The sequence below is a fragment of the Notothenia rossii genome (assembly GCF_949606895.1).
Source record: "Notothenia rossii genome assembly, chromosome: 7".
Classification (NCBI taxonomy): Eukaryota; Metazoa; Chordata; class Actinopteri; order Perciformes; family Nototheniidae; genus Notothenia; species Notothenia rossii.
In genome coordinates, this window is record NC_136905.1 from 39,273,803 (window position 1) to 39,292,502 (window position 18,700).

Consider the following 18,700-nt stretch of genomic DNA (forward strand, 5'->3'; position numbering starts at 1 on the left):
TTTAGATCCCACTTCCGCATTACACAAGCATCGACGCGGCGTTACGTCACAGCGTCAACCTGGCGTTACATCCCTATGGTTACATCACTGCCTCTCGCGGCACACCCGCGAAATCTGAATCTGACAAGCGAAATACCGTCCTTTTAAACGCTGCATAATGCTGTCAGATAAATGAAGTACACAGTAATAGTCAAGGTTATTCAATATCCTGTACTATATAGATATAGATATTTAAAACATATTTTGTTTGTCCTGAAAACGACATTTGAGGATACACAGGCTATTTATAGATGATAAAACACCAGTAATACAATCTCAGGACTCTTCGATATGGCTTTGATTACAGGATCATTTAATTTCAGTCAACAAATCCTTTGGAAAGACATAAAACAACTATTCAATATCCTGCTTTAACGCGACCGCTATAACTGCCGAAGAAGAAGTCTATGACGCTATCGCGTAGAGCTACGTCGATCCTTGCGTAATGCGGAAGTGGGCGTGGTTAAATGTAAACTGGGTTGGAAAAACGATAGACGCGTCCGGGGTGGGAGATTCATGTGATTTGTTGTTGGTCGAGTTTCAGACACGCCTGCCGGCAAGCTTTAACAGTGTGTGCCGTGTGGACGCTGCCGTGTGGACGCTGCGTCACTGCATCCACAACACAGCTCAGTTCAGCTGTAATGCCTTCATACTGCATAGAGTCTCTGCTCCTCTCTGTCTTGTGTGCAGATTCTGTCTGAGATTTCAAAAATGAATATCAACAAAATGTGTCCAAAGTCAGAGCTGCCTCAAATCTGTTTTGTTAAGCTTTTCAGATCCCCCAACCCCCCCTGCAAACGTGTCAATCAACAAATAATGAGGTGTGCACGATGCAGCATTCAATTTTTTTCCAATCCCAGCATTCCCCTCTCATTTCTCTGCTCTCACTGATACTATAGTCCCGGCCAATTAAGCTGATTGAAGCACCGTGGAGCCCAATCAGGGAGGGGCGCTGTGAGGCGTCTGCAGGCAGCGGGTCAACAGTTTCCTGCACTCCAAGGGTGAGAGATGAACTGTAGTGCAGAAAATTAACATCGGAAATGTGTGCTTACTCATGTATATCAAATAGACTTCTGGAGAGCCCTCTGCCTTGTTAGAAACGCAGCAGCGGGGCAATATAAAGAAGAAGAAAAAACACTCTTTATTCTCTTCAAAAAGCTCTTCAATTCAAACATTAAACCCTTCTGAAAAGAAGCGTTTTCTTTTTTTAGCTTCCATTGAAAGCTCGCTCCCATTTGCATTCGAATATATGAGGGAAAGTGAAGTGCTGAGAGGCAATTCAGTCACACTTTAGAAAATAATAATAATTCTCTATGCTGTTTTTCAAGATGCCAAATTTCAAGGTATGTTTGAGTATTATCCTTGCTCGGTCAGTGGGGAACATTTGGCTTGCTGACTCTTCAGAGCACTGCTGCCCAGCAGACTGTAATAAGTGACTGTGAGGGTTCCGGCTGGGACATGTATTAAAAGGACGTCTGCAGTTTAAGGTGACCGCACCAATTAACCATTCGAGCAAGACATACAAAGTGACAGGGACGACCAGGAGAGAATACAAAAAGTGAAAACAATCACTGCAGGAGAGGTGGCAGGGAAAAGGTAAAGTGGATGTAAATCAGCCCAAAAGGGTGAAAGAGCGAGATGGGTTTCAGAATGTACTTATGATAATGAATAAGCATAATCTGATCAGATACATGAGCTAATACAATTCTAAATCTATCTATCTATATGTATATATATCCATCCATCCATCATGTGGACTTTAATGTACTTGTTAGCAAATATAAGTGTTTATTAGTGTATTTTTCAAATAATGAAAAACTATTCTTGATTGAGTTTGTGTATAAACCATTAATAAATTATGCATAACTAACCCCTTTTTAAAATACATTATATTTGTCAATTAATTGCTTCCATAGCTGCATACAAATACATTATAGTGTTTTAGAAAACATTTATTGAAGGATATTTAAAATATACTGTTTAAATTGTCCATTGAAACTGTGCTTGAATACTACAATGCTACAGGATATGTTTCACTGTTGCCATGGAGAAAACACTGAAACATATGTGTGTGTCATCTGCAGGACTGAGCTGGTCCAGAAGTCCTCACGGTTCCACAGCTGATTAGTAATCTTCATGTAGAGTAAACTCATGTTTGTATGGGAAATCAGTGGCGTAATCAGCTCCATAGCAACATCATTTGAAGCTTGTGATTGGATGCTTCCTACTGCAGTGCGCTCTGGGACTTGGCTTCCCTCCCGAAGTAGAAAGTTTTGTACCTTTGGCTTTTTGTACTTTTTAATTTCAAAGCAGTCCCTCATGCTCACAGGAGACTTGAAACAGAAGAAAATAATGCAACAGCCTTTTGTCACCAAGCATTGTGTAGAGAAAACACCCTGAGATCTAAAACTCACTTCCACCATTAGCAGATGTTTTAAGGAAAATAGTTGTGTAGGTTTATTGAAAGCATGCAACAGTAACGGAGCCTACACACGGCGGCGTGCGTTGCTGCTTCAACGCTTCTGCCCATTCAATTTGAATGGGGTGACGTCACGATTCGCCGAACTGCATTGTGGGAGCAAAGCGTAGCTTCTCTCGTCGTGCTCGCTGCAAAAGTAGAGCAATGTTCTACTTTTGCCGCCTCGACGGAGGCGTCAGCCAATCGAATCATATGCCAGTGCAAGCTGTAGCCAATCAAACCGCGTGCTTGTGTGTCTGGGGCGGGAGATTCATGTGATTGGTTGTTGGTCGAGTTTCAGCCCCCCCCACCGGCAAGCGACAACGCACGCCGCCGTGTGTAGGAGTCGTAAGACTACATGATAAAAACATAGTGAAATACCATGTTTCGAAGGGTATAGAAGTACCCAGCAGAAGTTCTAGTGTATTTGTGTGCACGTGTATTTTATCAATGTGTGTGTGTGTGTGTGTGTGTGTGTGTGTGTGTGTGTGTGTGTGTGTGTGTGTGTGTGTGTGTGTGTGTGTGTGTGTGTTTGTGTGTGTGTGTGAAAGAGAGCATCTGTTTAACAATGATACATTATTAGTTATGGCCGCTGGAGCAATAAACCGTGTGATAGTTAAATAAGCCATTAACATAATCTATCACCAGAGGAGTGACCCGACTACAAGACCAACAATCCATTATCAGCGTACCAATAAAAACACACACCATTACTCTAATGATGAAATACTTATTGCCATCACACCAAGGAAAGCAGAACCCTTGATGAATTGGATCTGCTGTGTTATCTTTCCACAGAACGCAGTGCAATTTGGCTCTACTGTCGGATATTTAATGTGCAGCAAAGCATGAGGCCATGTATCAAAATGACAGCAGCACAGCGGTGTTCATAAAGTTTCACAAGGACAAAAACTAAGTAAGTCAGCACAGAACACCAGGAGAATATCGTGTTTTAAAGTGCTGTTAAGATGGAACACACTGTAAGCTGAAACACATTGAAGGTCCAATACTCTTTTTCAACAATACATCACAGGTCTCAGATATATACAGAAAATGTCTCTGAAGTGTTTGGCTGAAACACCAAACCCCTCTGTTTCAGCCCTGTTCCAAAAGTGCTGATTCTGTAGCTTTAAATGCTAATGAACCGCTGCTGGTCACACCCCTCTGAGAGTTGATTGGTTTAACGCTAGAACCAACAATCGGGTCAATTTGACCCAGAGCTGTTTTTTATTGTTTGTATTTTTTTCAATAACATATTAAAGTCTCCCAGTCCGTGACTTTTCCTGAAAGTGTGTTATGTAGCACCCTATGTTGTTAAACATTTTCAATATGAAGTCAGACTGAAGAAATCGGCAAAAAAATAGCCATTTATACCTATTTCCGCCAAGCGGGTCATATTGACCCCACCCCTTTTCCCGCTATTGATTTTGCGTGTAAACAAATATGACGTGTTGCTATAGCAACGCCTTTTGTCTACTGCGGTACCCTATGTTGTACCGTTAATAAACAAAACAATTTAACAAAATTGCTTGTCAAAATACCAATACCACAGGACCATTTTTCTTTTTAAAGCAATACTTTTACTTTGAAAATCAATGCATTCTAATGCTGGGTCAATTTGACCCCTGTGGCGGTTTTAGGTATAAAAAATCTCTGGCGGTTCTAGTGTTAAAAAAATACAATGGTGCTCTAGGAAGAGATTCAGGTGATAAGGTGGGTGGGTTAGCTTGGTTGTTGATTGGCTAATTTTCAGAGAGGTTTTTATATAAATAGATCAGGACAAAAAGAGAGGGGGTCTTTTTTCCTGAAACTTTCGGAGTCTCTTTACACAGAGGGGATACATGTTGATGTATAAAAGACGTGAAAAAGTGGATTTTGCATAACAGGTGACCTTATGAAGAAGGACTGATTTTGGATAGCACAAACAGGTGTGAAAGTACGACAGCAGCAATGCATACGGGTTAACAGAGAGAGTATACTCCACTTACTCTGCATTTTCCATTGCTAGAGCCTTATCAGTAAAATATATGTAAAGTGGTTTGGTGCAGTGATAATAATGCTCTTGAGATAATTACTAAGGAACAGAGGGAATTGTCTTATAGGTTTACTGATTCTCATAAAGTCCCTCCATCTGCTACGTTAGGAGCACAATCAATCTGTCTGCTGAAGTTGTTGATGGTGCAAATGGAGATGCTGCAATGCGAGAAAAATAAGAGTTTGGTCAAATGTGTCCACACACAAGCGTATATCTTCCATACTGAGCAGACAGGGTTACTGGTCCCTGAACCTGGACCACAAGCACAGGGTTTGACAGCAGATTGTGAAACTGTTACATACAGCTCGAGTTTTGTCTGAGTTTTGATTTGCTATTTGTGTGCAGTGGTGGAAAGTAACTAAGTACATTTACTCAAGTATTATAGTTAAGTGCTATTTTGACATGTTTGTAATTTAATGCTACATTATATTTATACTCCGCCAGATTTCAGAAGTAAATATCATACTTTTAAAGTAAAAAACACATATATGCTGATATGGTATAATGCAGCACTGTACTACTAATACACAGTATTTCAAGTACTCCACATTGACCAACTTCAATACTAAAATGCTCTTACAGGATAATATAGCAAACATTACATTATTCAGCAAGTACTTTTACTTGTAATACTTGAAGTACACATAATACTTCTGTACTTTTATTATAGTATATAATAGCATATCATTTTTTTTAAATGCAGAACGAGTACTTACTTACTATTTTTTCTACTTTAAGTATATTTTGATGCTAATACTTTTATCCGTCAGGAACTGAATTTCAAAATAAAAATAAACGGAAACAGACGTAGATACCCAGCCACTGAACTGATTACCCAAGATCCTCAGCTATGGTTTAAGCTCGCTGATTGGATGTTTTAGCTGCAATAAATGTAGGGACATGGTGTTAATGCCATATAAAATCCGAAAAAACATTTCTGAGTTTAGAATGGCCGAAGACACTACACTACCCATAATCCCCAGCTATCGTTTAGGACTACTGTCCCCGTGATTAATCTTCAAGCTCCGGGATTGGATGTTGGAGTGGCAATGCGCCAAGGTTACGCCGAGCGTCAAACAGCTGTTTGAAATGGAACGAAACCACGCCAGACTATCCAAAACTGGAATTGAACCCCCCCCCCCCCCAGAACTACACATGCTGGCAAATGTTCTATGGGTCGTCTCTACTGAACGTTTTTGTTTTTCCCCCAATTAGAATTTGCCAGTGTTAAACACATTGGTTTTATCAAATGTAAAACATATAATTAATAAATGGGTGAAAATCGCTTGTGTCCATAATGCGCAGCATTAATATTTACATTACATTGCATTTAGCTGATGCTTTTATCCAAAGCGACTTACAATAAGTGCGTTCGACCAACAAGATACAAACTTGAAGAAAACAGAATCATATAAGTACATCAGGTTTCATAGAGCTAAAACATTTCAAGTGCTACTCAACTGGCTTTAGATAAGCCAGCTCTTTATTAGTATATAAGTGCTTTGTTAGCAATTCTTTGTTAGTAATTCTATCGATCGAAGTGGAGTCGAAAGAGATGAGTTTTCAGTCTCCCCCGGAAGATGTGGAAGCTATCTGCTGTCCTGATTTCAATGGGGAGCTCATTCCACCATTCTGGAGCCAGGATAGCAAACCCACGTGTTTTGGCTGATGGGAACTTGGGTCCCCCTCGTAGTGCGGGTGCAGCGAGCTGTTTGGCTGATGCAGAGCGGAGTGCACGTGCTGGGGTGTACAGTTTAACCATGTCCTGGATATAGGAAGGGCCAGATCCATTCGCAGCATGGTACGCAAGTGCCATTGTCTTGAAGTGGATTCTAGCATTTACCGGAAGCCAGTGAAGGGAGCGGAGGAGCGGAGTGGTGTGGGAACATTTAGGAAGGTTGAAGACCAGACGAGCCGCTGCATTCTGGATGAGCTGCAGAGGTCGGATGGCACATGCAGGTAGACCAGCCAGGAGGGAGTTGCAGTAGTCTAGGCGTGAGATGACGAGAGCCTGGGCCAGAACCTGCGTCGCTTTCTGAGTCAGGAGGGGACGTATTCTCCTGATGTTGTAAAGAGTGTATCTGCAGCAGCGGGTTGTAGCAGCTATGTTTGCAGTGAAGGGCAGTTTGTTATCTAGGGTCACACCCAGATTCCTTGCAGTCTGAGTCGGGGAAACAACAGAGGTGCCGATGTTGATTGTTAGGTCGTATCGATGTTGATTGTTAGGTCAAGAGTGGGACAATCTTTTCCCGGAAGGAAAAGCAGTTCAGTCTTGTCAAGGTTGAGCTTGAGGTGGTGAGCAGACATCCACTGAGAGATGTCAGCTAGACAAGCAGAGATGCGTGCGACGACTTAGGTCTCTGAGTGGGGAAAGGACAGAATTAATTGGGTGTCGTCAGCGTACTAAGCGTACTAATGACAGATCCGAGCGAGTTTGTGTACAAGGAGAAGAGGAAGGGACCAAGAACAGAGCCCTGAGGTACCCCTGTGCTTAATTGACAAGGGTCGGACCCTCTCCAAGTAACCCTGTAGGTACGGTCTTTGAGGTATGAGGTGAGGAGGGAAAGTGCAGAGCCTGAAACTCCAAGTTCTTGGAGAGTGCGAAGGAGTATCTGATGGTTCACCGTGTCGAATGCAGCAGACAGGTCCAGAAGGATGATGATACCCACAGGACAGCTCATTGTTACTTTGTAATTCTACTCCACTAAAATTCAGAGGTTAACCTGGTATTTTTACTCCACTACATTTATTTGAGTTACTTTGCAGATTCTGATTAATGATGTGAAATATAAACAACCCTTAAATCAGACTTTAGTTACACCTGAGTAAAATGCAGGGAAGGTGATTGTGAAGTGCCAACAATCAGGAGAGATATTTGATAGTTGGTGCTTGAGAAGACTAAACATTTATCTGCAATTGACATGAATGGAAACGAGTAATAAAGTATATTCATTACTCGTTATTCTCTACTAATAGTTAATTAAAGACTGTATAATGGCTATTTTGCACATCCCTTTCAAGATTTCAAAATTTTCTAAGGTTTATTGACATTTCATATACACAACTACAGTGTAGTTATGCAATGAATGAAAAACTTGGGTCGCAGCTGAGGTTCCTCAACAGTGCATTACAAGACATCTATCAATATGTGTTTGTACCTCCACCATTAAACTTTCTACATAAGATGTCTACATTAATGTGTATAATATCAGTTAAAATAAGTGCTTCAACATAGTTAATATTGCAGGAAAGCAATATATCAGGCGTTAAGTACTGTGTCAGGCTTAATATTTATCTGTAGATAGATACCCCCAAAGTTTTTTTCTTATTTAAAAGAAGACCTTAATCTAAAGTATTATTTAATGTTTAAATAAAGGTTAATTCCTTTTTCTGTTTTGCACCTCCTCCTATTAATATCTTTGTACATCCTGCACTAAACTGTTTTATTGTAGAGATCACTTATAGTATCTTCTTGATTTTCTATATTCTATATCATTGACCTTCTACTTTCCCCCTATGAAAGTATGTACTCTTAATATTTTTTTCATCAAATATAAAACAATAATTCAATAACGTGCTTTAACCACTAGGCGGTGCACACAAGGTACACACAGCCATAATAACTTTGTATTATTAGTGTAGGACACTCATGTACTTTATGTATAACATCTGAAGATGTGTAGTTTTATTCATGTTTTCACATAATTTTACAGCATATTGTTATATTATTTCAGTCTCAGTATTTACATTTTTATATTTAAAGAAAATCAGTAATATCTTTAAAAAAGTCATTTTCTATCAGATTTGCAACGTTATGGTGTAAATATAACCTATCTACGAATTAGATCAAATGTAAAAGTCAGCCGTATTAGTGTTGATACTGCAAAGAGACGTATTGTGTAAAGAGAAATTTAAGATCTTGTTTAATTGTTGATATATTTATGATCCACGTCAAGTATTCAGTTTCGGCGGCATTTCTTCCAGTTTTTCCAAAGGTCTTCTCATCAGGGCTCTATAAATAAAGAACTACGGCAGATCTGTAATATGTAATGCAGCCGAACCGTGTATTACAATGCTTTTATGTGATGACTTTCAAAGAGAAAAGGAAGAACACTCGGAATTAAGTATTCTTTTATTTTTTAAAAACGTTTTAAAAACACCAAATCCCAGCATGCATTGCGGCTGAACCATTCAAATCAGCGAGCTTAAACCATAGCTGAGGATCTTGGGTAATCGCTTGAAATGCCTACGTCTGTTTCCGGTTATTTTTATTTTGAAATTCAGTTCCTGACGGACGCCAAAAAAACCAGAGATTATGGAATTAAATAAATAAATAAAAACATGGATAATTGTGTGTTATTGGTGAGTAAATAACAGTTAGTTATTTAGAAAAGAATAACAAATTAGAAGGAAAAAAAGATTTTAAAAAATACAGATTTCAGTATTTTGAGGCTCTGAGCCCCATTTATTTTCCTCACAGATAGAAAAGTCAGACATTATACGATTTAAAATAAAAACATTAATCGTGGCTTGATATTGAGTAAGGACATGTTTTTATGAACCCCACAGCTTCCGGTCTTCCAAGACCCGAACGGACAAAAAGACGTGCTGCAGGCACGAATCATACGACCAATAGAAATACATTGCTTTTAAAATCGTTCTGTGTGACACGAAAAAAAGGGGAAAATCGTGTTGGGTGAACACGAATCAATAGATTAAATGTCGTGGCTATAACACGAAATGCCGTGAGACCGGGTTGTACAGGTACTACTCCTCAAACTAGGTGTGTCCTTATACCAGAAAGGTAACAGTTGTTAGCAATTCCTGCCAAATCAACATCAATTCTCGTGACATCTTGTACATACACCTGACACCTGAGCATATACTTCATTTACATAATTTGGTTCAATAAACTGACAAATGTATCCACAATCTTAGAAACTACAGTGATAACTACAGGCTCCAATATTCATGGACAAATAGAACTCTTCTTAACACTAATACAATTCCAAGGAATAGAGATGCTATTGTCAGTGTGGCGGATTATTAGAACCATTGTGTTCCTGCTGGGTTCTGCAGTGCAGCTTCCATTACATGACTGCACAGGAAAAAAGCCATAAGACCTTCCAACAGATTAGAAAACACGACTCTTCTTCTCACCAGAAAGTAAGAAAGTCAGCGGGTGCCGAGCAACACTTTGCTCTCAGAATAATCCTGATTATTCATGTGAGTCTCGCCGAGGCTGCTGTCAGCAGAAGAACACATATTACTTATGTAAATCCTGGGTGGCTAACGGTACGAGCAGTTATATAACACGTGCAGCCTGAACCGTCACCTTCCTGCGTGAGGAAACATCCTGACACCCCCCCAACACCAGCACCACATGGCCTCATTCACTCCATCACCATCTCATATTCTCTGAGAAACAGGAAACACATCACTGAGAGACGTTCACTGGTGTCATGTTACAGAGGATCAGCCTATCGCTATGGAGCACTTTTACCAACTCATAAAGATTTATGTCCCACTTAATTGGCAACAAAAATAAGTTTGGAGATGCAGCCCTCTTCAATTACGCCCCAAAGCTGTGGAACACAATACCTTGACATCAGGGAGGCATGCTCTGTGGAAGTCTTTTTTAAAAAGCTTCAACATATTTGTACACTTTACTAGCTAACACTTGCTCTCTGCTGCACTTCTAAATGCAATCTTATGCATCATTAACTGTCACCTGCCATTATTTGGAGTTGTAGTGTCTATGTGAATGTGCACTATGCACCTTTTAATGCACCATTTTATTGTCGTAACTTTTAATGTTTTTTTTTATATGTTATGCTTATTTGTATGTCTTTTACTAGTAACTTCTTTCTGATATCAATTTACTGTGACTATGTTAGGGAATGTCAACTGTCTACTGTGAAGTGTGTATGAAAGGTGCTATACAAATAGAAATTATTATTTATATACATATAATGGAAAGTTGCTAAAAATGGCATACAGATATTGGTAACGGCAACATAATATAAATGATTCTTCTGCATTCAAACTGTAAACCAAAGGTTGATGTATGGCATCTTAAAGTTAATCAAAGTTTAGTTCCGATGTAAATATAGTTCAGCCTAATCCTTGTCAAGCCAGTCCTCAAATAATGTCATAATATCTGTTCCACAATGTTTTTATGAGCTATTTTTTTCTCCTGAAAATGGCTTTCTAATTATTATTCAAAACTCCCAGAGTGTATCTTTGGTGTGACATCACATGCAGTGGAAAGTAACTAAACACATTTACTTTAGAACTGTACTTAGGTCATACAAAATGTAGGTACATATACTTTACTTGAGTACTTCTATTTCATGTTACTTTATACTTCTACTGAACTACATTTTGGCAGTGAATACTTTTCACTCTACATGTATTGGATGTTACTAGTTGATTTGCAGGTTGATTTTATAATTACAAAAAAGGAATCAGCTAATTATTTAGCAAGTTATTAATGTTATCTCATCCTAGCTACACAATTACAATGATACAAACATTAATGCATCACTAATTATAAATCCATGATATACTATATAATATTCCAAAAATGGCCACTTTGGATAATGGTTCTAGATATACAAAAGTGTATTTTTGTGTTTTTTTAGTTACTATAAGTTACATTTTGAATGCAGGACGTCTACCTGTTACAGAGTATTTCTACACTGTGGTACTATTACTTTTACTTATGTATAACAACTGAGTAAACCACCATAATATATGTGGGAACCAGCCGTCTACAGGACTGTTTGAGAGAGGGGCCGGAATGGACGTCTCTTAGAAAAACGTTTTGTTAATAACAGTGTATGGGATGTGTGTAGGCTGTTAGCCTGCTAGCTCCCAATGGATTCTTATCATACTGACATCTATAATACTACCAACACTATGTTATGTCCTGCTTGCTTTTACATTTAGCCCAAATGCTCATATTATCAAAGCACTTTGATTTGATCTCCTCCAATGACCACTGACCCTGCTAGTAGCCAATGAGAATAGAGCCTTTCAAGTCTGAACACACTGAACAGCTGAAATGACAATACGATATTTGCCATATTAAGTACACAAGTTGAGTATTGATGAGTAGTGAGGATTACAGTACTGCATGCTTGTGTGGGCGGTTGTCTGTAGGGACATGGCTTGGAACCGGATGGTCGCCTGTTCAAGTCCTGTTGAGTAGCCCTTGAGCAAGGCACCAAACCCTGCACTGTAAATATAATCGCTGCCCACCCACTCTAGACATGAATCCTGCTCTGGTTTAACTCAATTTCTTGTGAACAACGTAATAACTCATGCTGTACCTTCACATTGTCCGGGTGGAGCCCCCCAGGGTGTCTGTCCATGTACTGACACAGGTCTGTGTGCTGCAGAGTCAAAGAGAAATAGCACAATGTTAAAACAGCAACAAGAGAAAGTGCACTAGCTTGTTATGGATAAGCATTACGATCGAGAATGTCATTTTGGATTCATAGCATTTTGATTAAATATGAGGCAGATTAAGAAAACAAAAACACAGTATTTTTTGGTCTGTTTCGGAATATTTCCTTCTGAGAACGTGTTTTTTTTTCTAGTGGTGCTCTCCATCTGAGACGTGAGGTGATTTGTTTGAAAGCTGAGCTAACCCCCCGGCCTGGCCCCTGTGTTTTGTTAGCAGATTGAGGGTGGAGGGAAATCAAACTGATATTTACAATCCGGCACTAGCGGAGCCTCCTCTGCTGAATAATTCAGACGGACGCTCCCGCATGGACACGTATGTCTGTCTCACTTCCCCTGCTTCTCTCGGTAATGCATTTCCTCGTTTCCCTCACAATTCCCTGTCTCCTCTCCCTATGTATTTCAGGCTCACCCTGTCAATCATCATTGCCGTTGAGAGGAGAACAATAAACTGAGGTTTGAGGCTGGGAAGCTGTCTGAATGGAAAACAGCACACAGTGATTTCAGCTCTACACGAGATGATGGATCAACAGCTTGCACTACAACATTTAACCTTCCTGCTGTCCTCGGGTCGGATTTGACCAGTTTCCGTTTTTTTATGTCGGGATAAAGGTACAAAGATGTGATTATATACACTCATAATCATTTATGCTGTTTGGTTTTGGGTTTTATATAATTTGTTGTCTTCTGGGGGTAAGATCACCCAACATGTGTGCCTTTTTTAACCCAGAAATGACGTTTGATTTGGTGTAAATTAGGTCTATTGACCATACACTTTGAAAAGAGGACTAAAACTTGTGGTAATAAGGCGGGATAACGTGGGCTTGAAAGGTGTAACACAGATTTGAGTGATTATTTATACTATGCTTTATAAAAGTCAAACCTAGAGGACAGAAGTTGCACAGTTGATAGCAACACAACACAAGGGTTAAGTCACATTCATAATAATTTCCCACCAGGCTGAAAGCACGGTCTTCCTTGTATTAGTATGGTTGTGTTGCATCTCAATTGGAAAATGGATTCATTCGGTAAAATGAATAATCAGAGAGTCCTCAGGTCATGTCTCACTGACTCTCCTTCAGAAGCCGAGCCTCTGACATGCGTTACATGTACTTAAACACAGTTTTCAGTCTCATTAAATGAAGCTGAGGAAGCTGCTTCTGGGGAGAGGTTTAGCCCGCTCAGCGTTTCAGGATCAAACATGGAGCTGAATATCAATGTGAGCGTCAGTGGCTGTCAGTGGGTGCATGTGGAGGAGCTCCACACTCACACTTCTGTTCAAAAGAAAAGATTGTTATTACTTTGTTATTACTTTGCTTGCAACAAAAAGTTTACTACGAGGAAGCTGAGCTGAGGTTTGAATATTGAATATATTATATAATTACTCTTTTCTGCCCCTGGGCCTGAGCAACAGTTCACTTTGTTTGGTTTGACTTGAAGAGATGTGGACAGGGTTGATTTGTCTCTTCATCTCATGAGAGAAAATAGAAGTTCATAGGAAGTTTCACAAAACCCTCAATTTAAAGGGTATGTAGGAGCCATGAAACGTGTTTAGTAATCCTTTATGTTTTAATATAAGATATTTGTTTGATCACTATCGATTGGTTGGCTTGGGTCACATGGTTATGGGCGGCACTCATTATAATCTTGTTCACCTGCGTGAGGTGTGTGTGTGGAAGAGAGGGTGACACAGGGCCGTTGTACTTTTTTGTTGACCGCAAGGTTTACGATTGCTTTGATTATTATAACAATGTATATGTCTGATCACCGAGTTTTTTCATTAAACTACAATACTATGAAACAGAGCTTTTGATCTCAGCAAGTACTTTTTTAGCGTGTCATACAATATCAAACAGGCCCGGCCTCAGCCTCTCAGCGACTTTGTTTGTTTCCTGCTGTCGCTATACATTTGTCAACAAAAAAAAACAACAACCACACAAGGCGTAAGGCGATCATCATCAAACAGCGCATGGATTGAGGATCTATTGGATGAGAATGGAGATATGGAAATAATTCACGGAGGTAAGCACTGGCTGTTAATAAAGACTGCAGTTTTGGAAGCCGCATTCAACGCGGATCACAGCCAGGTAAGCCTTACCACTGAATGTGAACATATTCACCGCTGTGTATCTCCGCTGTATAACTCTGCTCTGTCGCATGGAAGTTGCGCTGCTCTGTTGATGTGGAAATGTGATGATTTGAAGGAATTTTCTTCCGATCTTTGAGTGTTTTACCATCAAACGAATGCACTGAGGAAGCTTGAATAATCAAACGGAGAAAATGAGTCAAATAAATGTTGACGTGGAAAGTGTTGAAATGGACTATGGGAAAAGAGAAAGCAAACTCACTGCGAAGGCATTGGTAAATAACATCGAAAAACTTCAACGGGAACGTAAAACCAGTGTGAACAAAATAAAAGCACTCATACAAGAAATAAAAGGACACATGAGAGAAAGGGGAAATGCCTCACGTGTGCAAACTCAATTAGATAAATTAATTCAACTGAGTGAAAAAGCCATTATCTCACATGAAATGTTGATTCCTTTACTCCCAGAGGATGAACTAAAGAAACAAAAGGAATGGTTGGCCAGTATCTTGCACTACAGTGAAAGCTTTCAGAGGGACATTAAACTGTGGTTAAAGGAGCCACAAGAGGATTTTGCCACCATAACTGCGGCCGTGCTGGATATTCCAACAACAGATGACATACAGGATGATGTACAACCTAGTGACAGTGTGTCAAATGTGGAAATCAGAAGAAGAGCAACCCGATTACAAAATTCTGCTTTGGGGAAAAAGTCCGTAGCTTCTAGTGCTTCGTCTGCATGCCTTAAAACAGAGGCTGACCTGGCAGCTTTAGTGGCAAGAAATAAACTATTAAAGGACAAACATGAACTGGAGGAAGAAGAGGAGCGAATAAGGAGCAAACTTCAGATGGAGGAGGAGCGAATAAGGAGGAGAAAGGAGCAACTTCACATGGAGGAGGATATTGCAGCACACATGGCTAAATTAGATGTGTTGCAAACACGGAGCATCCTAAGTGGGAAAAGTTCAAAAACAAAGCATTCGGATGGAATGAACTCCTATATTGAACAAAGAAATCTTAAACCACAAGCCCCCTACACTGCCAAGGACAATATAAATACTCCACAAATGAATACTGGAGATAGCTTGAACGCAAGTGAAGATCAAAACAACATACTGGGCATTATGAGAAAACAAAATGAAATAACCACACTGTTAATACAACAGCAATGTCTTTCTTCCTTGCCAAAGAGAGAGATTCCAGTTTTTGATGGCGACCCGTTAAAATATCATACATTTATGAAGGCTTTTGAGAACGGTGTTGAGAAAAACACAAACAGCTACAGTGACCGACTCTATTTTTTGGAGCAGTACACTCAGGGTCATCCCAAAGGACTTGTTCGAAGTTGCCAGCATATGGATCCAGAGAGGGGATATGTCAAGGATAAAGCTCTAATCAGGGAGCAGTTTGGAAATGAGCAGAAAGTGGCATCTGCATATTTGCAAAAGGCTCTTTCATGGCCTCCTATAAGAACCGAGGATGTTAAGGCTCTGCAAGACTACAGTTTCTTCCTTAGAGCATGTGCAAACGCAATGGAAGAGGTGCAGTATTTGCATGAGCTTGACATGGCTGCAAATATGGTGATCATAATAAAAAAGTTACCTTATCAATTCAGAGACAAGTGGAGAACGTTAGCCTGTGAGCTGCAGGAGAGGAATAGCCGCAGAGCAACCTTCTTTGACATCACACATTTCATTGAGAGTCTAGTTAAAATCTTGACCGACCCAGTGTTTGGAAACATTCAAGATGCTCCCTTCATAACAACAAATACTGGTTTAAACAGATCACAGCCTCGTTCAAGTTTAAGAGGAACTAGCTTTGCCACTACTGTAGCCCCTGTAGAAAATGAAACCCAGACAGATACTGAATGGAAGGAACACATTTTGACAAAACGGAGGACATGTCTGTGCTGCGGAGGAGGTCACACCTTGGACTCGTGCCATCAGCTTGAAAAAGAAACGCACAAAGAGAAGATAGGCTTCTTGATGGAAAAAGGTGTCTGTTTCGGCTGTTTGTGCGTGGGGCACATTAGCAAAAATTGCAATAAGCGAATTTCCTGTTCAAAATGTGGCTTCAGACATCCAACCATACTTCACCTCCCTTCCAATGAAGCAAGACACAATCCTGCTCAAGCCAGGAATAAATCAGAGCTATCAGTGGACAGCACACTGGTGTCAAGTGGCCTTACAGGGGCTGGTGATGACAACTGTAAACTTCCTATTGTTCCAGTGCAAATCAAGTCAACGAAGGGCAGCCAGATTGTCACCACCTATGCTTTCTTGGACCCAGGAAGTACAGCAGTGTTTTGTACAGAGGATTTGATGCATGAGCTCGGCCTAACGGGAAAGAAGGCGCAGATTATTTTACGAACCATGGGCCAGGAGAGGGTCGTAAATAGCCATATTGTGTTCGGACTAGAAGTGGCTGGCTTAAAGAATGACAATTTCTGTGAACTTCCACAAACCTACACCCAAGAGTGCATGCCTGTCCACAGTGGGAACATTCCTAGACAAGCAGACCTACAGAGATGGCCTCATCTGAAAAACGTGAATTTACCTGAAATAAATGCAGGGATTGGACTATTGATAGGAACCAATGTTGCTAAGGCTTTGGAACCATTGGAAGTCATACGCAGCGTGGATGATGGACCCTATGCAATCAGGACAATCCTAGGCTGGACAGTGAATGGACCACTTAAAGGAGTGAGTGTAAATGCAATGGATTTTGACAAACCAGAAGTATCAGTGAACAGAATTTCAGTTATGAATTTGGATGAACTTTGGCAACAGCAGTTCAGCACAGACTTCCCTGAATGCAGATTGGAGGAACAAGCTGGAATGTCAAGAGAGGATGTCAAGTTTATGGAGTTAGTCACAAACTCTGCAAAACAAGTGAATGGCCATTACCAAATTGGCTTACCTTTAAGGGAAAATGAGCTTAGCATGCCCAACAACAGGAAGATTATTGAGCAGCGTGCTTTGTACCTGAAGAAGAGGCTTCAAAAGGATACATCTTATCATGCAGATTATACTGCATTTATGAAGGACCTTGTTGCCAAAGGTTATGCTGAGAGGGTGCCAGAAGGTGAATTGGAACGCAGAGATGGAAAAGTGTGGTACATCCCGCATCATGGTGTTTACCATCCTACAAAAAAGAAAATCAGAGTTGTATTTGACTGTGGGGCAAGTTTCCAGGGAACATCTCTTAACGCTCAGCTCCTTCAGGGACCAGATCTGACTAGTTCATTGCTGGGAGTACTGACCAAATTCAGAAAAGAGTCAGTGGTGATCATGGCAGACATTGAATCCATGTTTCACCAAGTGAGGGTACCACCTGAAGATGCTGATTTGTTGAGGTTTCTTTGGTGGCCGGATGGGGACTTAAATCAAGACTTCACTGACTTCCGAATGATGGTGCATCTCTTTGGGGCGACATCCTCTCCAAGTTGCGCAAATTTCGCTCTCAGGAAATGTGCTGAAGACAACAAGGAGCAGTTTAGCAAGGAAACACTGGACAAGGTTCTATTTTGCTTCTATGTTGATGATTGTCTGGTTTCAGTGGCTACGGAAGAGGAAGCAGTGTCTTGTTATCATGACCTTGTCTCTATCTGTGCTAAAGGTGGATTTCTGCTTACAAAATGGATAAGCAACAGATGGAATGTTCTAGCTGCAATACCTGAATGTCACAGAGCTAAGGGCATGAAAGGGTTGGACATGAACAAAGATCTGCTACCTGTGGAGAGAGTACTTGGTGTGGAATGGTGCATTCAATCTGATACCTTTAAGTTCAAAATTGTAATCAAGGACCGACCACTCACCAGACGAGGAATTCTCTCAACTGTAAGCTCCATCTTTGATCCTTTAGGAGTCTTGAGTCCTGTGGTATTGTCTGCAAAGAAAATCTTAAGGGATCTGTGCAGGAGAGAGCTCAGTTGGGATGACATTATACCTGAGTCAGTTGCTAAGGAGTGGATAAGTTGGCTTCAGGAACTCTGCCTGTTGGAAGACTTCCACATCATGAGATGCTTGAAGCCATTGGACTTTGGAGAGTTAACCATAGCACAGCTGCACCATTTCAGTGACGCAAGTGAGGATGGCTATGGCGTAGTGACTTATCTGCTGTCCCATAATGAAAACTCACACGTACATAGCACTTTTGTAATGGGAAAGGTTAGAGTAGCCCCATTGAAGTCTGTTACCATTCCTCGCATGGAACTCATCGCTGCAACAATGGCAAGTCGCTTGGATGTCTTGTGGAGAAAAGAGTTGCACATAAATCTTCAAGATTCTGTGTTTTGGACAGACAGTGCATCAGTGCTAAAGTATATCAAGAATGAAACTTCCAGATTCAGAATCTTTGTTGCCAACAGAGTCTCAGAAATTTGCAAGGTTTCAAAACCCATTCAATGGAGATTTGTAGACAGTGCCAACAACCCAGCTGATGTGGCCTCAAGAGGTGCTAAAGTGGACGCATTTCTCAAGAACGCAACATGGTTGTCAGGTCCACGTTTTCTCCTTCAACCAGAGAGTATGTGGCCAATCAATCCTGAAAATGTCCACCAAGTTTCATCAGGTGACCCTGAGGTCAAGAAAGCTGTTGCAGTGAATGCAGTACA

General features: G+C 40.5%; 1 protein-coding gene across 3 annotated transcripts in view; it reads right to left on the minus strand.

Annotated features, from left to right (window-relative positions):
• The window catches only part of cdk14 (cyclin dependent kinase 14), a 312,730-nt gene that overhangs the window by 159,445 nt on the left and 134,585 nt on the right, over positions 1–18,700 (minus strand). For all 3 annotated transcript variants that reach the window (XM_079640605.1, XM_079640607.1, XM_079640606.1), the window contains one exon: positions 11,867–11,929. In XM_079640605.1, coding sequence (XP_079496731.1) covers positions 11,867–11,929 — 63 coding nt within the window. The remainder of the gene's footprint in view (positions 1–11,866; positions 11,930–18,700) is intronic.